Raw genomic sequence first — 21,784 nt, forward strand, 5'->3', positions numbered from 1 at the left:
ATGTGCAGAGCACTGAGCTAACTAAAATATTTAACTTTTGGGAAGTAATGTGAATTCTTCACCATTAAAAAATTAGTTCTTGCCTTTATATGATAAATGTTCTAACAGTGACTAAATAATCTTAGATTCTTGTCAAGGGGTGAAACATTTAATGGGTTCTGGCCTAGCTCCTAAACACATCTCCAAATACAAGGAGAAATAATTAAAACCTGTTACCAGTGGTTTATTGCTGCCATAGAATAAAAGAAAAGCCATTTCTTTGGGAATCTTTGATCCTAATTTCTCTGATTTCGATGTGTGGGTTTTTTTTTTTTAAAAGAAAGGCAAAAGCTTGTTCCATTCATCCCATTTCATCATTGAAACCAATCCAAAATGGGAGCAAAACATGGAGTTGGCCCTTACTCCCTGCAGTGTCTAGAATTAATTTGGTTTGTGCTTTATCTATTCAATTTAACAGTCAGGTTCCATACTTGGCAGCAAATTTAGTACCATTACCTTAATCTAGGACAGATCAACCTGAGGTTTTTGGAAGTCAGTTGGAGAACTGAGGCTATAGATCAAGAGATTAAATTCAGTAAACGTGTATGCTTCCTAAATACCTACTTTGTGCCAAAGCACATGGTTGTGCTCAAAGATGATTTATGGTAGTCTCTGCCTTTAAGAAATTTAACTGGGTTGAACACAAATAACTATAGTATAAAATAGAATGTGGGGCAGCTAGGTAGCGCAGTGGATAGAACACCGGCCCTGGAGTCAGGAGTACCTGAGTTCAAGTCCGGCCTCAGACACTTAACACTTACTAGCTGTGTGACCCTGGGCAAGTCACTTAACCCCAATTGCCTCACTAATTAAAAAAAAATAAAAAAAATAGAATGTAAGTAAGTAGTAAAGGTACAGACAAAATGTCCTGAGAGATCTAATGAAGAAGAGATTTCTCCTGAATTACCAGAGTCTTGGAATGTGAAAGAAGCTCAGAAAATGAATCTAGTAGATTGTTGAAAGAAGCTACATCAGGGAAATGCTGGTAAATATTAGTCCTACTACATACTACCTATTGCTGACTACGCATCTTCTACAGCAGTGGTGTCAAACTCAAATAGACATGGGGGCCATTAAACCAAACATAAGAATCCCTGGGAGCCACAAGATTGACTTAGAAAACCACACATGTTGAAATAATAATTAAAAAAAATTAGTATATCAGCCATTAAAATCAGTGGAGAACTACAACTTAATCTGGTTTGGGCCACACTTGGGACTATAGTGGGTCACAGACAGCCTCTTTTCTAGAGGACCTTCCACCATTTCACTGCTTTTAGGGCCGTCTGGACAAGTCTTCCTGTCATGGACCAGATCAATGAGAAAGTATTCCTAGGCATATGTGCCAAAACCTCCCCTTTCCTGAGGGTCACATTGGTTAAATGATATCAAACCTTTATCCCCTTAGAGGATTCAGTGGAGAGGCTAAGCCCTTCTTTGATGGGGATTAAATAAGGACTTTTCCCTCACCCTTATATAATGACTCAGTTAACATCTAGGTCAGTGAAGGGATCCTATTTCTTCCAAGTAGACATATACCCACCATGGTTAGGTGGTGCCAGTTTCATCTTCCCCAAGAAAGCAGGTGCCTCTCAACAATACCACCTTTGGTCCTCCAAGCCTTTTCTTGGAAGAAGTTGTCCAGACTATCCTAGAGAAAAGAAAACCTGCCGATTGAAGGGGACCTCAACAAAGCTCTTGGGAGTTTATGGACTCCTCTGAGGAGACAAGAACCTGAGACAACAGTACATGGGGGTACATATATGGAAGGGCCAAACAGGGTCAGCTGGAACTATCTCTAAGAATAATCTGTTCTTATAAGAGTTCCTGGAAATTGCATTCCAGAAACCACTTGCCTGGAAAACCCTAACCCTTCCCAGGGTGGCATTGATTTATCACAGACATGACTTCTGGGAGATTGAACACCACATTTGGGCAGTCAGATGTATGACAATGTAAACTTTTTTTTGTAAGGCAATTGGGGTTAAGTGGACTTGCCTAGGGGTCACACAGCTAGTACATGTCAAGTGTCTGAGGCCAGATTTGAACTCAGGTCTTCCTCACCTCCAGGGCTCTATCCACTGCAACCACCTAGCTGCCCCGATAATGCAGCTTTTGATTAGCAGGGGTAACTATCTTGTCCTGAGATGGGAGAGTGCTGTTTTACTAGTTGGTAACAGGTTGAGGACCACTAGAGTTAGATGGATGCTATGTTTGGCCGAAGAAGCCAAGCTGGGCATGAATAGCTGCCTTGTCCTTAGGGGGAATCATACAGTCCTGGGTGCAGCACAATATGGCATCACCACTCCAGTGTCCAAATTGGCACTGGGCCTCTCTCCAACCTCTGCTGTTCTTGTAATGGTTTTCATGTGGTCATTAGTATAATAACAAGATGCAGTGGGAGACATGGGCAAAATTCCTTCATTGGTCCTGACCCCAAAAGGGAGAACTTTTGATTGTCCAGTCCTGTGTTTTTTGGCTCCAGACCACTTGACCAGACCCATAGCTACCACCTAGGAATTAGTATAGATTTAGATCTTTTCTACCCCATTCCTCAAGGTTTTCTCACATGCTAGCCATGCAGCCTGGAGCTCAGCCCACTGGAAGGACTTACCAAGACCCCCATTCCCTAGAATATCCCCTGGTTTCTGGATTAATGACTGGCTAAATCTAATTGTGAATGTCTCATTCATAGTGGATGGAACCATTAGTCAACCAGGCATAATGGCGTTCTTTGGGAAACAGGTCCTTATGGGGCAGGACCTCTTGGGTTAGCAAGGGAGGCAGGATGCCAGGGTCTGGACCAGAGGCCTTACTCTCTGAAATAGTTGCCACTTATTTATGAAGGGCACTAATACTACTAATAATAGAAAGACTCAGGCAAATGGGAGTTTTAGTGGACCATTTCCATTTAGCAATAGAAGCCTCTTGTGCTCTATCCTGCTTGTTAGAGGGAACACCTTGCATCACCCAGTTCATAATAGGTAACTCTAGGCAGAGAGTGATTATATGACCCTTTGTCATCTATTCAGTAGCATTTAGGTCCCTGAAACAGACAAACAGTTGTTTTTCAATGATGGTAGAGAGTGACTGCTCTGGGGAACTTGGAGCTATAGAAGCCCAAGTGGCTAATTCTGGACAATTCTTGGAACCTACGAAAGGCTTCCATTAGCCTAGTCTTTATAGACAGACTTCCAGAAACATATATCCTTCAGGGTCATAAAGACCCAAGGGGAGAGACTCCTGAAGAACCTGTTTTATATCTTCCAGGCTGTAGCTTGTTCCAGGCCCCACTTCAACGAGGCAGATTTTCAGGTAGCTCAGTAAATGGGGACCATCAGAACACCCAGAGGGAGAATGTAGGTTCTCTAAAACCTGTAGTGTCCGATAATTTTCTGGGTTTCCTTCTTCAATTATGGAGAACAACGTGTCGAAACTGAACTGTGTTTGAAATCCTCTGGATTTCTCACACCCTCCTTATTCCCTAAAACTTGACTGAAAGGACTGGACCCTGGATTTTCTTAGGGTTGATTTTCCACCCCTTGTCCCATATGTGGGCCACCATCTGATCTAGAGCCTTTGCCAGTGTGGCTTCATGTAGCCTGGTCAACATTGTATCATCTATATAATGATGTATGTCAGTGCCCTCAATAAGGCCTCTTTTAGGTCTCTGCCCACCATAACGTGGGAGCATAAGGGATGGTTCAAGTAGCCCTGGGGAATCATGGTGAAGGTATGTTAGACTCTTTCCCAAGTGAAAACAAATAGCTTCTCCCCAATATCAGCCACAGGAGTAGAGAAAAAAGGATTGGATGAGGTTGATAACCCCATGCCACCTACCCTGGACCTAGGCTACCAGGTCACACCACGTGGAAAGGTCAGGATGATGATAGTTGTAGCATAATGACTTTGTTCTCCGCGAGTCCTCTGGTAGCTGCCAGATGCTATGTGCTTCCTTCACACAGGATTATTGTAAGGAGAGCTGGTATGATAGAATAATCCGGCTTCTTTCATTTCCATCACTAGAGAAGAAATAGCTTTCATCCTTTGGGAAATATCTTTCATCTCAGTATTGTATTGTGTTAACTGGGAAGATGGTTCAAATTGTTCTTGTGGCTTCCATTTGACCCTACCTGCAGTCATATGCCTAGAAGCTGCTGAAAGGGTCCTCATAGATAATGAGCCTGTTCTATCCCTCCCCTCCCTGGTCTGCCCTCTCTAGCCTCTCCTGAGTGATCCAAATGGGGCAAGGGCTTTAGAGGATACCTTATGCTTATTGAAGGCCCCTAGGGCCCAAGTGCTGAATTTCCCTTGTACAGTTTTGCAAGCACTTCTATGGGCTGGCCATCAACTGCTTTCTTATTGATCCTATTTTTTAGGAACCTTATCCATGACTCCTTCTAGGAGAGGGTGTCATTGTCCTCTGCCCACCTACTAGGGTGGCAGCATCTGTGATTCCTCCCCATTTCCAGACTACCTATTTTTCTGACAACAATATTTTCCCAAGCTGTAATGGCTCTAGCCTCCTGTGTAGATTTCATCAATTGAGCACCTCACACCTGTGTGATTGTGTGGCAGGGGGACCCATAGCCAAAATCAGAGAGCAGTGATAGGATAAGCCTGGAGCTTTTTTTTAGTGCTCATGGGATCTCCCAAATCCCTACCCCTTGTCTCATGGCCTGATCTCAGTCCAAAGCAGTAGGGTTAGAGTAGGTTCCTGTCTGGGTCCCTTCAGTCTCCATCAACAGGAGAGATTCACTCTGTTTAATGTTAGTCATTGTACAATTAACAAAAGAACTTCTGCCTAATGCAGCAAGGATACAGTGGCACTTGGCTTTTCTGGACACAGCCTTAATGTCCATATGAAAATTTGTCTTGTCATCAAGGGCAGTGAAGGACATGATAACTCATGGGCTTACTCCACCAAAGTCTTAGAAGTCCAGACCCCATGTGGCTGTGACTTTTTATGCCCTTAGGTGACCAGGAAACTTTAGTGGGAAATCTTGGACCAATCAGTTCCTAGTGACAGCTTTGCCTCCTCTTGGGGAAAGCTAATCCCTGTTGAAGGAGGAGGGGAAGAGGAGAGGCCTTGACCTCTTCTGTGCAGTGGGGCTGGGAGCATCCGTGGTGGGGTTGGCCAGTGTTAGTCCTATCTACTCCTCTGTGAGTAAACTTAGGTGGCTCCAGGATCAAATAGCAAATCCTCTTTTGCCTGTTAAATCTTTTTTTTTTAAATTAAAAAAAAATTTTATTAATTTTTTTAGTGAGGCAGTTGGGGTTAAGTGACTGCCCAGGGTCACACAGCTAGTAAGTTTTAAGTGCCTGAGGCCAGATTTGAACCCAGGTACTCCTGACTCTAGGGCTGGAGCTCTATCCACTGCGCCACCTAGCTGCCCCTGCTTGTTAAATCTTTTTGCAGCCCGGACCGCCTCTTCCCTTTAAAGGCTCCTTAGACCTTACTCCCCTCTAACATATCCTCCCATCCACTGGCAATGACGTTGTTGCCATTCTTTTAACAAGACCCTTCATCTCCCGACTCTGGGCATTTTTACTGGCTGTGCCCCCACCTGGAATGCTCTCTCTCCTTTCTGCTTTCTGGTTTGCCTGGCTTCTTTCAGTTATTGTCTAAGATTCCACCCTCTAAAAGCAGCCTTTCCCTATCCCTCTTGATGCTTAATTACCTCCAATTGATCTTGTTTAGATTTTGTTTCCACTTAGGTCTTTTTGCATATTCTTCCCTCTTTCCCCCCAATTAGATTGTGAAGGATTTTCTTAGAAATTCTAAGTATTTTATGTATTTAAGAGCATGATTCTGAGAAGGGTCCCATAGACTTCACCAGACCTCCAAAGGGGTCTGTGACACACAAAAAATAAAGAACCCCTCCTCCTATAGAGTTAGAGAATGTTATAAGTTGGAGAGACTTTAGAAATGATCTGGTCTGCTTCATTTTGCAGGTGAGAAAACAGTCCTAGAAATGGAAAATGACTTGCCCAACATCACACAGATTAAATAAATCAAATTGTTATGGAAATTTACTTAATGGGAATGGCTTAGCCTCCTTTTTAACCTGTGGATTTTTTTTTTCTGCCATGATTTCAAGGAATTAAAAAAAATCATCTTTAGAATTTTCCACTCACAGCAGTGTGGGCCTGGCGTGATTCTCTCTCCCACCCCCAATTTGTTTTCTTAGAGGATATCTTTAAATCGAAGCTGATATACTAAAGTAGCATATTTGAGCAGAAGGTGAAAATGTAAGGCAACCTACAGTGCTCATATCCTGTTTGGATAAGGTTTGAACAAGCTTGCCAAGGTTTCAATTATCACACTGCTACAGGGAAGTGAGGGGAAGCAGAGAGAGCTGGCTTACTTAATGGGGACTCCACTGAGTGAAATGTACTGTGGTAGAGAGTATATGCCTTTAAAACCAAATGGTTTGGAGTTCCAAGTCCAGTTGTCATTACTGCCCCTCCATCAGGAAGATGCGATTTTGATGACTGACTCTCAATCCCTCAATTTATAGCATGATTTTTGTTCTGGGATAGTCTGGCATCTCTGCCCTTAGAAATGATGAAAAGTTTAAGTGTTTTTGTTTTGTTTTTTTGTTCACTATGAGAGTATTCCTCCAGACAAAATATCGATTCTACTATTTTTAAGTTTCTCTATGCTTTTGGACTCTCTGTAACTGTGCAATGGAAAGACTAGCTCTGTGAAAGGACCTGGGTTCAAATCCTGCCTCTGCAGGTAGGTGATACAATGACTAGGGCTTTGGGCCTGAAGTCAGGAAGAACCAAGTTTAAATCCCAGTTTCAGAAATTTACTAGATTTATGACCCTCAACTGTAAAATGTAGATCATAACCGTACCTACCTCTTGGGGTTGTTGTGAAGACCAAATGAGATGATATTTGTAAACTGCTCAGCACATACTGTGCCTGGCACAGTGGTGGGTGTCTAATAAATGCATGTTCCTACCCACCATTTACCCCTGTCTCTCACTATCCGTGTGATCTTGGACAAGTCATTTAGCCCCTTTGGGCCTTAGTTTCTTAATTGATAAAATGAACAAATTGAATCAGATGACCTCTAATGTACCTTTCCACTTTCAATCTATGATCCTGTGGTCATTTATCCATCTAATTGTGAATTTATATTCAATATTTCTGATCCCCCCCTCCCCCCCACACACATTAGAAGTATCATGAAGTTGTGATTGCCTGTTGACAATGGTCTTAGCATCCTAGAATATTAGAGCTGGAAGGGACCTGAGATCAAGTCCAAATCTAGCCCCCTTATTTCATTTGTTTTTCGTGTGGGGCAATGAAGGTTAAGTGACTTGCTCAGGGTCACACAGCTAGTAAGTGTCAAATATCTGAGGCCAGATTCGAACTCAGGTCCTCCTGAATCCGCTGTGCCATCTAGCCTCCCCAAGCCCCCTTGTTTCATAGAGGAAGAAACTGAGGCTCATGGAAGTCACACTTGATAGAAGTCAAGGGTAGAACTTTAGTTCTCCTTTCCCTTCAGCAACATGGAGGAGATCTGATAAGAACTGTAGCAAATAAAAGCAACAAGTAAGTGCTTAATAATTACTTGTTGACTAACATAATTGGGAGCTTGTAAGTTATAGGACCTAAAGGAAGTATTGGACATTTGAAGACCACCTGAGAGAAAAGATCAATTTACTGTAGAATTATGTTTCATTTTAAGCATCTTCATTGTTTGTGTTCATCATTACCTAATTAAAAAAAAAATACCTACTAAAGTCTACCATCCCAAGTCTCAACTTTTAAGCTATTCTTTTACTAAGCATCAATTTAGTCTTGTGTGTAGGATACTGTGTTAGATCTGGGGATCTGAAGATTGATTCTCTTCCCTCCCCTCCCCTCCCCTCCCCTCTTCTCTCGTGATATAACTCAACTTTCTATTCTGGTCTCTCTTCTATCCTCTCTCTTCACTCTCACTCAATGACTTCATCAGTTCTTCTGGGTTTAACTATTATCTTTATGTAGGTGAAGACCCATGTGTATATTTAGCCCTAAGTTCTCTCCAAGGCAGCTAGCTGCCACAGTGGATTGAGCGTGCAGGTCTTGGAGTTGGGAAGGCACATCTTGAGTTTAAACCTGGCCTCAGACGCTTACTAGCTGTGTAACCATGGGCTGGGCAAGCCACTTCACCCTGTTTGCATTGCTGTATGGTATCAAGACCTGGAAAACCACTTCCTCTCAAGGGTTAAGCTTCATTCAGAGGGCACTGGAAAGTTACATAGAGGGTGTGAGCAAGCAAGCAATATATAACCAAGGAACAACTCCAAAGAATGAGAATAAAGGATGTTAAAAGAATTGTTACAGAAAGGGAATATGGGCTAGTCATGTGGTGAGAGGTGGGGATGTGGGGTAGTTGTGAAGAACATTCCAAACTGGTAGCCTCAGGATGTTGGGAGAAAGGTAGGAAAGCCTCTTACCCATTAGTTGGGCCCCTATGGGGATCTTTTGTGAAGACACAGATGTGAGAGGCACAGGATAGGCAGATATGGATGGATTGCATGTGTGTAGGGAACTCCTGAATCCATTTGAGTATCATTTGAAGCCTATCCAACTCATTTCATTCTTCCTTCTTTAATACTTCTTCAGTGGATGCCTGTTCTCATGACGTAGTGATTCCCTTCAGTGGTACAAACCATAGCCCATTTGTGCTTTTTTATCCTATGGGATGGATACTTATTCGTGCCCTTCAGGAATTCTGCCATGGGCGATCTACTCTACCAGCTAGAGGCCTTCCCCATGGTCATTGAACATTTCATAGGTACCAGTAGAGTATACTCAGACTATCTATCTGTTATCTCTTGCTTTTGCTACCTGATTGGCCTACTTTTATTTCTGGTCATATATTTCCTGGCTGTTTCCTTTTATGTCATCCTTGCGTTGGTGGACAATATGCCACAGCTACCCACTGCTCTTCAGGTTCCCCACACTTGATTGATTTTCACATATTGTGGTGTCCAGTGATGCACAGTTATGCTGTATCAGTGGAAGTCTGCTGAGGTTAAAAAGTTTTTTTTGTGTGTGTTCAAAGATATCTTGGAGAACATTGAAAGTGTCGTGTGATTTCCTAAATGCAATTGAGCTCCTTTCTGCTCTTTTATTCTGGGTCTAGCTTATTGTCTGTTTGCACTATCTGTCTAAGATATATATAGTAATGGATATACAAGCATTCAATAAATATTATGTACCAGGTACAGGATCCCATGCTGGGAGATGAGAGGCAGTGTGGTATAATGGAAAGAGCACTGGATTTGAAGCCAGAAGGCCTGTGTTCAAATGTTGGCTGTGCTACCCAATATTGGTGATCCTAAGCAAGTAAAGAATTCTTTAAGCCTTAGCTTCCTCCTCTGGCAGTGTGGTACAGTGGAGAAAGAGTATCTATCCTCCAGAAGCTTACATTCTTTTACTGGAGACACCATTTACATGTATAGACGTATACAAAATTGAAATTAAGGCAGAAGGGGCAGCTAGGTGGTGTAGTGGATAAAGTGCCAGCCCTGGATTCAGGAGGACCTGAGTTCAAATCCGGACTCAGACACTTGACACTTATTAGCTGTGTGACCCTGGGCAAAACGCACTTAACTGTCATTGCCCCACCCCAACCCCCACCCCCCAAAAAGAATTAAGTCAGAAAAAAAGAATGCTGGATCTGAGGTGAAAGGAACTGCATTCAAATACATCTCTCCACAACTTATTACTTGTATGACTTTGGATAAGTCACTTCACCTCTGTGGGCTTGTTTTCCTCGTCTGTAAAATTGGGGGATTAGACTAGATGATGTTAAATATTTCTTCTAGCTGTAAATCTATGATCCTATGAGTAGCTCATTCCTTTCAACCCAGGCTCTATGATCTAGTGAGTAAAGTTAAAATTGATTAGTGACTGTGTACTCAGTCTAATGCTCTGAAAGCAAAAAGCTTTCTGTCTCTGTTTCTCTCTCTCTTTTATGTCTCTCTCTGTCCCCTTTCCTCTCTCTCTTTCTCCCTCCCCTTCTTCTCCCCTCCTCTCTGCCCCACCTTTTCCCCCTCCCCATAATCTAGGTAGATCACTTGGCCACCTGGTTGTATTGTGTTTTTTTTTGTTTGTTTTTGTTTTTGTTTTTTTGCAGGCAATGGGGGTTAAGTGACTTGCCCAGGGTCACAGAGCTAGTAAGTGTCAAGTGTCTGAGGCCGGATTTGAATTCAGGTACTCCTGAATTCAGGGCCGGTGCTTTAACCACTGTGCCATCTAGCTGCCCCCTATAATGTGTATTTACTATACTGATTATAGTATATTTCAGCCGGCTGTGGCTTGTGCGCATTGATTCACTAATCTTTCCTCAAGCCCAAAGTAATTAGTATTGTCAGTGAGCAGGTTTGGACTCAGGAAATGATGTTAAAGGGCCATTTGTTCATGTCATCCTTCCTCTTCCCCCCAAACTGAGTGTTTTTACATTGACATGTGATCAACTTTTTCTGCAGCCCGCCCACAGCTCCTCCCTGACTAGTGTTCATTTGCATGACCCATGAACCTGGAAACTCCACAGTCTATCTGACCTTTGACCTTTGGTTATATTTAGGTGGCCCTGGTCCAGTGGACTGAAAGTGTAGGTTTAACCCTGGTGGGCAGAGATCAATCTTCTATGCAGCTGAGGACCCCTGGTGGCCAGATTCTGAACTTCACCATTCTTCAAATCTTTCCATTCACCTATGAAAGCAAACGCATGGGCATCATAGTAAGGGTAAGTTGCCCTTTATTTATGGCTACCGTGGTTAAAAAACAAAGCAGCTACAGTGTGCATGTCAAGTGGCATCAGCATTCTTGATTTAGCGTTTTGTGTCACTCTCTTCCTTTTTGATATGCATTTTTTTCAGAAAGTGTAAAATCTTTCCATATGTTGGAGTCACGACCCCTCTGACCTTCACTGATAAGAAAATCTACTTTTCTCAAGCAGACAGACCACAGATATCTGATACAGCTTCTGGTTAAGTCATTGAATTAGGACAGAAAAACCATGCAGGCACTATCTAAATCCCAATGGCGAAAGATGGAGCATTTCTCTACTCTCCACATAGAATGACACTCTCCACATAGAATAGTAACCATAACAAGTCCCATTGCTTTATTGCTTTACACTTTACAAAGTACTTTCTGCCCAAAAAATCCTCCTACATGGGATATTCAAGCATTATTTCTCCTATTTTACAGTTGAAGAACATGAGGCTCAGAGAAATGAAGGAATTTGTCCAGGGTCCAATGGACTGGTGAATAAAAGTTCTAGAATGAAAACATAAGTAAAAACTAGCATTCATAGAATGCATTAAGGTTTGCAGCATACTTTATAAATATTAGCTCATCTGATCCTCCAGCAACCCTGAGAGGTGGGAGCTATTTTTATCTTTATTTTACAGATGAGGAAATTGTTGTTGTTTGTCCTTTGTTCTCGAAGAGGACCATGCATGGGGAGGTGATGTCATGACTTGCAGTGGATTGGATTTAAGTGAGGAAGGACTGTGCAAAGTCACTAGCTTCACTCTCTCCTCCAAAAACATCTGGGTCCAGTGGTATATATCAGGACAACTGGAGATGACCCCGTATAACTGACAGTGATTAAATGACTTGGCCAGGGTCACAGAGTCAGTAAGTATCTGAAGCTGGACTTGAACTCAGGTCTTCCTGACTCCAGGCCCAATCAATCAGTAACATTTATTAACCCACTGTGTGCCTGGCACTGTGCTAAGCACGGGGGAAAACAAAAAAGAAGCAAAAGATAGTCCCCATCATCAAAGAGGTACAATCTAGCAGGGGAAGGTAGAGCTGATGGGGTAGGGGGGGAGATAGCATGCAAAAAATATATACAAAACAAGCTATGTACAAGATACATAGGAACTAAATAACTGAGGAAAGGCATTAAGATGGATTGGGAAAGGCTTTCTGGAAAAGGTAGAATTAATTGGGACTTAAAGGAAGCTTAAAGGGAGGTCAGTGGTTGGAGTGGAGGAAAGTGTTCCAGGCATGGAGTCAACCAGAGAGAATGTCTTGAGCTGAGAGACAAAGTGATTTGGCGGAGCAGCCAGGAGACCAGTGTCACAGGACTGGAGAGTATGTGTCTGGCAATAAGGTGTAAGGAGACTGGACAGGTAGGAAGGGGCTAGGTTATGAAGGGCTTTGAATGCTAAACATTTTGCATTTGCTCTTGGAGGCAATAGGGAGCCACTGGAGTTTAGTGAGTCGGGTTGTGTGTGGCATGATCAAACCTGCATTTTAGGAAAATCACTTTGGTGGCTGAATGGAGGATGGGTTGGAGTGGAGACACAAAGCTGGCTGACTCACCAACAGGCTATTGCCTGTGATGTGAGGTGATGAGGGACTGCACTCAAGAGGTGACAGTGTCAGAGGAGAGAACTTACTTGGGAGATGTTGCGAAGGTAAAGTCAACAGGCCTTGGCAACAGTTTGGATGGGGGGGGAGGTGAGAGATAGTGATCCGTGCAGGATGATTCCCAGGTTGTGAGCTTGTGGGACTGGAGGATGATATTGTCCTCTACAATAATAGGGAAGGAAGGAGCAGGGGGAAGGTTTGGAGCAGAGGAGTGGAATAATGAATTCTGCTTGGGACATATTGAGTTTCAGAAGTGTACTGGACAGCCACTTTAACATGTCAGAAAGGCAGCTGGGGATGTGAGAATGAGGTCGACAAAGAGATTAGGGCACCACCTAGGTGTCTCTAAGTCTCCTTTATCACCAATATCTTTTTTCCACATCATCTTATTCCAGAATGGCTTCTAAGAAAGGACTGTACTTTCTTATGTAGGGTTGTGACAAAGAAGAATTTTTGCTGTAATTAAAGTTATTTCCTCTTTTTTTTCTGTCAGAATTGAATAGTTCCTAAAATTAGCTATTTGGGAATACTAATGATGATGACAGCTTACATTTCTATAGCACTTTATAATTTATGAAGTGCATCTCCCCCAACCAAAATGTAAGGAACAACCCATTAAAATTGTTTGGGTTGGGCCTTGTCCATAGTTTCATGGCTAGTTGGGAGTTGCATCTGAAATCCAAATTTTCTGACTTCATATTCAGTGGGATTTTTTTCCCCTTAAAACAAGAATACTATGTTGTTAAACAAAGGGGAGAGCCAGTTGCCTCAATTTTCAATCATTTACTCAATAAGAATTTATTAAGCAACTATGTGCCAGTCATTGTGCTGGGCCATGGATTTACAAAGACAAAAGAGAAATGGCCCTGCCCTCAAGGAGCTTACATTTTATATTTTTTAAAAAATAGGTCACTAGTAGCTTGATGCCCGGGGCGGAGTCAGGAAAGGCTTGAGCTGAGCCATGAAGGAAACTAGGGATTCTAAGGAGAGGTGAGGAAGAAAGTACATCCCTGGGCTGGAGAATAGTCAGGACAAAGGCTTGGAGATAGGAGAGAGAGTGTGATATATGGGGAACGCTAAAAAGGCCAGGCTGGATCACAGAACGTATGAAAGGATGTAAAGTATAGGAGGACTGCAAAAATTGGGGTGAGGTTGTAAATGGCCATAGATGCCAAATGAGGCAATAGGGAGCCAAGGATTAGATTTGAGGGGTGAGTGAGAGGGAAGAGCTGAGGATGGCATCAAGGTTGGGACTGAAATGATGATAGGGTTCTTGATAGCAATAGGACAGGTTTTCAAAGGGGTAGGATTTGGGGGAAATGTAATGAATTCTCTTTTGGACATGTTGAGTTTGAGATGCCTGTAGGATATCTAGTCCAATAGGCAATTGGTAATATGAGATTGGAACTCAGAGAGAGAGAGAGAGAGAGAGAGAGAGTAGGAATACATGTATACATAAATATGTGTACACACACATATACACTATATACACGTAATAAAATGTACATATGCACACATAAACATATACACGTGCACATATGTATGAGACAGTTGTTTCGTTATAACTGGTGTGGTTTGAGGCATTTGTTTGGAACTATGATCATCTAACCTAGTAGTATCAAACTCAAATAGAAATTGGAGTCACTAAACCATACATAAGGATCCTTGAGGGCCACATTTTAACTTAGAAAAATACATAGCAATAGTATCTCTGTTCTGTGGTGTTTTTATTTATTTTGTTCAGTATTTCCCAGTTACGGTTTAATCTGGTTGGTCTTGGGAGTGTTATAAGCTTTTTATTTGCATATTTGAAGCCTCCGATCTAGCCAATTTTTCTTAGTCATTTAGGTGGTGCAGAGAATACATTGTTAGGTGTGGAGTCAGGAAGACTTGAGTTGACATCCAGCCTCAGACATATACTAGCCATGTGACCCTAGTCAAGTCACTTAATTTTTTTTTGCCTCAGTTTCCTCAACTTCAAAATGGAGATAATAATGGCATCTAATTTCTAGGGTTGTTGTGAAGGTCAAACAAGATCTTTACAAGGTAACTAGTGTAGTAACCTGCCACATGGAAGGTGATTAACAGATACTTGTTTCCTTCCTTGTTTTCTCTTTCATCTATTGGCCTATGATGGAAGCAGTCAGTGTTCAGGGCTTTCTGATTTAGTTCTGACGGTCTGCCACAACTCTCCCGACTTAAAGGCTACCTACTCACAGCCCCACCTATCCTGAGCTACATCCTTTCAGGAAGAAGCAGCTTTATATATAGGCAAGGAAGAGTTTGTCCTGAACCTTAGGCTTCTGACTTCTGATGTCAGGGATTCCCTGGGCATAAGTCAGGAGCTTTGAATAATGTAAAAAATTGTGACTTTTTATTTTGCCCCAGAAAGAGACACAGAGATTCACCCACACAAGCGTATGCACACAGAGAATCATGTGGTAAGATGCAGAAATAGAGACCCATAGATAAGCACATGCGCAAACAAATGCATACATGAAGTTGGTATATCACCTAGCATTTGCTCAGAGTTCACTATATGCCAAGCATGGTGCAAAGTGCTGTACATACAAACACAAGCAAGATAGATGGATAGATTGACAGATAAACAAGGAGATAGATATACTTAGGGATAAGACACAGATATATACACACACGAACACAGATGGACAGCAAATGTATGGACAGACACAGGGAGAAACACTTCAGTAGGCTTAGCTTTTTGACTTAGTTTCTTCTGGACTGATACCTGACTTCCTGCAAATTAAAAAAAAATGAAAAGAAAACCTCATAGTGTAAGAAGGTAGATTTAATTATGTGTGTTTAGAGTGTGGTTGAGTATTTCTTCACAGGTATTGAGCGCTTTCCTCTCATAACACCGGCTGCATCAAATAACTTACGGAAGGATCTTCTTGCTGCCCGCAAATAAGTCTTTTTCTTTGTATCATGACCTCAGTTCTAGGAAGTTGGCTAGGAACAAAGGATGTGCTAGTTACCTCTTTGGAGGAGGGTTGGGGCAAGGTTGTTTGTTTGGTTGTGCACAAGATGTTCCATTGAGCCCCCTCCTTTCCCACCCCTCAGCCCCCTACACATATGGAATGATGAAGTTTGATCTCCTGCATAGATCACACCATTGTCATAGCTGGAAGAAAAGAAGCCTTTGAGTGCTGGCCAAAAGCAAACCAGGGTGGAAAAAGATGAAATTCTGAAACAATAGCACTGGCAAATCCTTCTGTAAATTTATAGTGTGATCTTGCCATAATCTGAGAACGAAGTAACCTTCTAATGAACTCGATGAGGAGGAAATGACTAATGCTAGAAGACAGTTGATATAGTATTTATATTGGACAGAATTTCTAAACTATCTTAAGCCAGTTCTGCAGCAGAGGAAGTGAAAGGTTTATGCATTTTCCTACAAAATTGTTGTTAAACATAATTTTTTGAGAAGAAAACTGGCAGAAGCTTTATATAGGGGCAGCTACCCTTTGCTTGAGCCACATTGCTCTGGGACAGTACATCAAAGATAAATTATATGAATTGACCTTGAGGTCACTTTTTTCCCCTTTTTGATTGAGGTGTTTCTTCTGGACACTTATGTTACCCTGTAAGGTTCTTAATGTTAAAGGGCCACTTGAAAGTAAATTTAAAGAGAAGATGGTTCCCCTTTTGGCTTAGGGTGCTCTGTATTTAAATAAAAGGTAGTCTTTTTGTATGGGGTTCCTCAGTAATAGCAACATTTTAAAAATAATATTTTATTTTTTCCCTAATTACATCTTAAAACCATTTTTTAACATTAAAAAAGAAGTTTTGAGTTCCAAATTCTCTCTCTCTCCCTCCTTCTACTCCCTCTCCCTGAGATGATAAGCAATCCATATGGTTTAATTTTTAAATTTTTTTTTTTTTTTTAGTGAGGCAATTGGGGTTAAGTGACTTGCCCAAGGTCACACAGCTAGTAAGTGTTAAGTGTCTGAGGCTGGAGTTGAACTCAGGTACTCCTGATTCCAGGGCTGGTGCTCTATCCACTGCGCCACCTAGCTGCCCCAATCCATATGGTTTATACAGGTGTAATCATGTAAAACATTCCCATGTTAGCCATCTTGTACAAGAAGACTTGGATTAAAAAAAGAATGAATGAAAGAAAGTGAAAAAATAGCATTAGTAGCAACATTTTTGCTCAAGGTGCTTATGATGTTAAGGACTTACTTTTTATCAACTTTGGCTGACCATTCTAGGACTGATTGATTCCTCTCTATGCCTTCAACATATTGATGTATTATATTTCTGCTACTCTCTCTTTTTTTTAATTAAAATTTTTTATTATGAACTTAAACATCAAATAAAACAGACATTTCTAAATACATAGAAAAACAGAATATGAGAATTGTGCATGAAACTGAAGATATCTGTTATTTACAGTTTGCTTTTCTTTTACGTATATAATTAAGTTCAGCTAATAGATTTCAAAGGGGCAGCTAGATGGCTCAGTGCATAGAGTACTAGGCCTGAAGTCAGGAAAATCTGAGTTCAAATCTGTCCTCAAACACTTACTAGCTGTTTGACCCTGGGTAAGTCACTTAACCTCTGATAGTTTTAATCCACTGGAGAAGGACATGGCAAAACACTCCAGTGTTTTTGCCAAGAAAACTCCATGGTGGGGCAGCTAGGTGGCGCAGTGGATAGATCACTGGCCCTGGGGTCAGGAGGACCTGAGTTCAAATCCGGTCTCAGACACTTAACACTTACTAGCTGTGTGACCCTGGGCAAGTCACTTAATCCCAATTGCCTTGCTTTAAAAAAAAAAAAAAGAAAAGAAAACTCCATGGTGGTCCATGGGGGTCACAAAGAGTCAGACACAGCTGAATGGCTGAACACACACAATAGCTTCCAAAGTTCTTTTGCTCACCTATGCTTCTTGGTAGTCTACCTTCTTTTCTGTTCTCTGCATTTAAAAAAAAATGCCACTGTTAGCTTCCAAATTGCATTCTAAAATGGCTATACCAATTCACAGCTCCAACAGCACTGTATTAGTGTGCCTGTTTTCCTGCAATCCCTCCAACAATGGTCATTTTCCTTTATTGGCATTGTTGTCATTATGATAGGTATGAGGTAGAACTTCAGAGATGCTTTAATTTACATTTGTCTAATTATTGGTGTTTTGTAATATTTTTTTCAGATGTTTATTGATAGCTTGGATTTCTTTCCTTTGAAAACTGTCTTTTCATATCCTTTGAACATTTATTGGGGAATCTGAGCACTTGTTCTTATTGAACACTTCTTTGAGACTGACTCTATCTATTTATATTATCCTATCCATATCCTTGTTGCTGCCATCTACTGGCCTTCAAGTTATTCTCTTTCCTTTATCAAGTAGTTAAGTACCTGTCTCAGAGGCTTCTTTGTCCAAGTGTCAGTCTTTATCCTTGGGAATCTCAGTGTTCACATTGATGTCCTTTTTTTTTTTTTAACCCTTTAACCATTAACTATTTCCTGAACTCCCAACATCTATCTTTCCCATCTACGTTAGTGACCCTAAGGGATGCTCACATGCTAGACCAGAGGTGTCAAACACTCAGCCTATGGGATAGCAAGTTCAACCTCAACCAGATTAAAATGTAATTGGGAAATATATTAAAAAGTAAGTAAAGATACAATAGAACATAGATAATGTTAATATTTGGTTTTCTAAGGGATTGTTATATATAGTTTAGGGGATTCTGTTTCTATTTGTGTTTGATACCACTGATGTAGACCCTGACTCTAAAGAATACCGTCTTTATGAGATCACCAACTCTGAAATTCTCAGGTTTATCACTCTCTCACATTCTTCTATCTTTCTTTCTGCCTCCTAAACCTTTTATTTGTCCTAATTTAGATCTCTAGCTCCTTCATATCTCCCTGTTTTCTATTCTGTCTTTGTTTTACTGCCCTCACTTTTCTCCTCTTACTGCTTTGATGCCATAGTTTAACAATGCAACTGTACAATGTATTTCATCCTTGTAGGATGTTTCCCTATTCTTTGGATATTGATATCTTGCCATTTCTCAACCTTGGGCTATCCCTACCATCTGGCTTCTTTGTTCCAAACTGCTGAATGAAGGAAGTCATATAACCAGGTCTACAGAGTCTTCAAACTATTTTATTATCCAATATAAATTGAGATTACTTAATACTACTGCAAGATAATATGTATATGTTTCCCTAAGTGTCTGTCTATTGCATTTCCCTAAAGAAGTTGTTCAAAACTTTCTTCATTTCCAATCCCTTCCCTCTCAGTAGATGACCCTGCCTTCTACTTTACTGAGAAAGTCAATGCTATCCATCTTGCATTTGCTGATTGCTTATTCTCTCTACCATCATTTGTTTTCTTCTATTTTGCTCCAATCTTAGAGGATGAAATAATCCTGATCATTGACAAGACCAGCTCCTTTAATCCTATCCCAACCCACCTATGTCAGGAGTTTGTCTCATCGATCATATGCTTTCTTTCTTTCATTCATTCATCTTTAGTCTTCTCCTACCTGCTACTTTCCTATTGACTATATCTTCAAGTCTTAAATATATGTGAAAAAAATCCTTCCATTTGATCTGAGCCTTTATATTATTTTATAATCACTCCTAAATTTTATTGCCAGACTTCAAGAAAGTATCTTCTCTACCCACTGCTTCCATTTCCATTATTGCCCACCTACTTTTTACTCCCTTGCAGTTTGGCTTCAGATCTGTTAAGGGCTAAAATTCTAGCTAAACTGTCTAAAATATTTAATGAGTGGTCGCCAATAAATTATAAGCTTTAGCCAGAGTTAGACTTTTAAGCATTTATTAAGGAGAATAAGAATTTGGTAAAGGGGAGAGCACATTTCTAGCTCCGCTCTCCACCAGAGTCCAGAGGAAAGAGCGTGAGAGTGTGCGCCAGTCTCTTCCTTCCTCCTCCCACTAGCCCACGTCACTTCCTGATGCCAAAGAAAAGACTCCTGGTCTTGCCCTCAAAGACCTTTGCTTCATGGGCATAACTCTTCTACAGTAAGTCTCCAGCAGGTGGCGTTATTCCAATTGTTACAGATCCCACCTCTCAACTGAAACTGCCTTCCTCAAGGTTACCAATCATCTCTTAGTGGCTAACTCCAATGATTTTTGTTTCAGTTTTTCATCCTCTTTAATATTTCTCTCTTATGTATGTGTTGACTGCCCCATCCTTCTTGAATATTCTTTGTCTTGACTCCTAATGTACCATTCTCTCCCCTGGTTTTCTTCTTCCCTATCTGACCACTCCTTCTCAATGTCTTCTGCTAAATCATTATTCATTCCCCACCCTTAAGTGTGAATACACCCAAAGCTTTATTCTTTTCTCTTCTCTTTTCTGTAGTTTATAATTTATCTATCCTCAATCTTTGTTTTGGATATTTATGCCTATATTTTAGTTGCCTGCTGTATTTCTTCATTTGAGTGTCCTGCTAACATTCAAACTTAGTATGTCCAAAATAGTATTTACTCTCTTTCTTCCTTAAATCCATCTATCCTACAAATGGCCCTGTTTGTATTGGCGAAAATAACCATTCTCCATTAGGTTTGTAATCTTGCACTCTTTCTTGATCTTATTCCTCACCTTTTATGCCCATTCAGTTGCCAAGTAGTGTAGATTCTATCTTAAGATTTGTTTGTGTGTCCTTTCTGCCTTTGGTATCACCACTCTAGGCCCTCATCACATCTTCCACGGATTGTTGTAGTAGCCTTGTGATTGACCTCTCTACCTCCACTCTCTCCATTTAATCTTTTACACAGCTGCCAAAATAAACTATTCAAGGCATCGATCTAACTAGGTCCCCTTACTCCCTCAAAAAAAAAACAAACCCAAAACAAAAACAAACCAAATAACAACTAACCTCCCCCCAACCCCCACCCCGAAACGTAAGAACAAACCTTAAGAAACTATTTCTTTTCTCTGGGATAAATTACGTAACTTCTGGAGCCTAGGACATAAAAGCTTTCTGTAGTATGCCTCCACCAGGCTAATTTTCCAGGCTTTTTTTTATGCTGGAGTCCTCATTCAGTCTGAACTAGAATACTTACTGTTTTCTGAATTTGAATTTTGTTTTTCGCGGGACATCCCCCATACCTGGAATATATATGACTTTGTTAATTTTCACCTTTTAGAATCCTTATCTTTCTTCAAAGCTCAACTAGGGTGTTACTTCCTCAGTGAATCTTCTATGTTCTTCCAAGTTCTTAGTTCCCTCTTCCTCTTCACATTTTCCTAGAGAACTCTGTTTTCTCCCTTACCTTATCACTCCCTACTTTGTATTTTCTTCTTATATTGTAATAACTTGTGAGATTCTTCTAATGTTTCAAACACTTAACAAATATTATCTCTTTTGATCCTCAGCCTTGGGAGGTAGGCCATTATTATCCCTATTTACAGTGAGGAAACTGAAGGACAGAGAGGTCCAGATTCACACAGCTAGTGAGTGTCTGAGATTCAATTTGCACTCAGGACTTCTTCACTCTGTCTAGTGCTTTATTCACTGTGTCTCCTAGATGCCTAGGAATGCCTTAGAATGTAGCACCTCGGGGCAGCTAGGTGACACAGTGGATAAAGCACTGGCCCTGGATTCAGGAGGACCTGAGTTCAAATCCTGCCTCAAACACTTGACACTTACTAGCTGTGTGACCCTGGCCAAGTTACTTTACTTTCATTGCCCCACCCCAAAAAAAGAAAAGAAAAGAAAAGAACAAAAAAAAGAATGTAGCACCTTGAAAGCAGAGTCTGTTTTCAGATAAAATGACCAAAAAATAGACCCTCATATATCTGTCCTCTGGTTCTTTATATATATTGAAGGTATCAGTATTTCTACTTAGGCTGTCCATTTTGTTGCCTTTCATTTTGCTTATATAACCAGGTGACTCCATATTCTAGTCATACATATCTTGGATGTGTTTCCAATGACTTCTTGCAAGTAAGTCATTGTTTCTGTACTACAGCCTACATACCTCTGCTGTGGGTTTTTATTATTATTACTACTATTATTGTTCTTTGAGTTGTTTGTAGTTTCAGTTCTTTTGGAAAATATATTTAGGGGAAAATGAAGGTGATCTTTCAGTTCTTCATTCGTTTCTTCTCCCTTGCTCCCAGGATGAGTCAACAGGAGAAATCACATTCTATATGAAGGGAGCAGATGTTGTCATGGCTGGTATTGTGCAGTATAATGACTGGCTGGAAGAAGAGGTAAGAATTGGTCTGGGCTTGTTCTTTCTAGAATAAAGCACAAAGCAAAAGCTGTTAATAGCCTTTTTTTAAAAGAAGCAACCCCCTGTTGCATTCTGGTTTGTGAAAGCTGCCTAACAGCAGGAAAC

At 41.0% G+C, this 21,784-nt stretch overlaps 1 protein-coding gene across 2 annotated transcripts in view; it reads left to right on the forward strand.

Annotated features, from left to right (window-relative positions):
• Positions 1 to 21,784, forward strand: part of ATP9A (ATPase phospholipid transporting 9A (putative)) — a 166,361-nt gene that overhangs the window by 113,244 nt on the left and 31,333 nt on the right. For both annotated transcript variants that reach the window (XM_043982746.1, XM_043982747.1), the window contains 2 exons: positions 10,635 to 10,796; positions 21,564 to 21,656. In XM_043982746.1, the coding sequence (XP_043838681.1) occupies positions 10,635 to 10,796; positions 21,564 to 21,656 (255 nt within the window). The remainder of the gene's footprint in view (positions 1 to 10,634; positions 10,797 to 21,563; positions 21,657 to 21,784) is intronic.

Source organism: Dromiciops gliroides, chromosome 2, assembly GCF_019393635.1.
Source record: "Dromiciops gliroides isolate mDroGli1 chromosome 2, mDroGli1.pri, whole genome shotgun sequence".
NCBI lineage: Eukaryota > Metazoa > Chordata > Mammalia > Microbiotheria > Microbiotheriidae > Dromiciops > Dromiciops gliroides.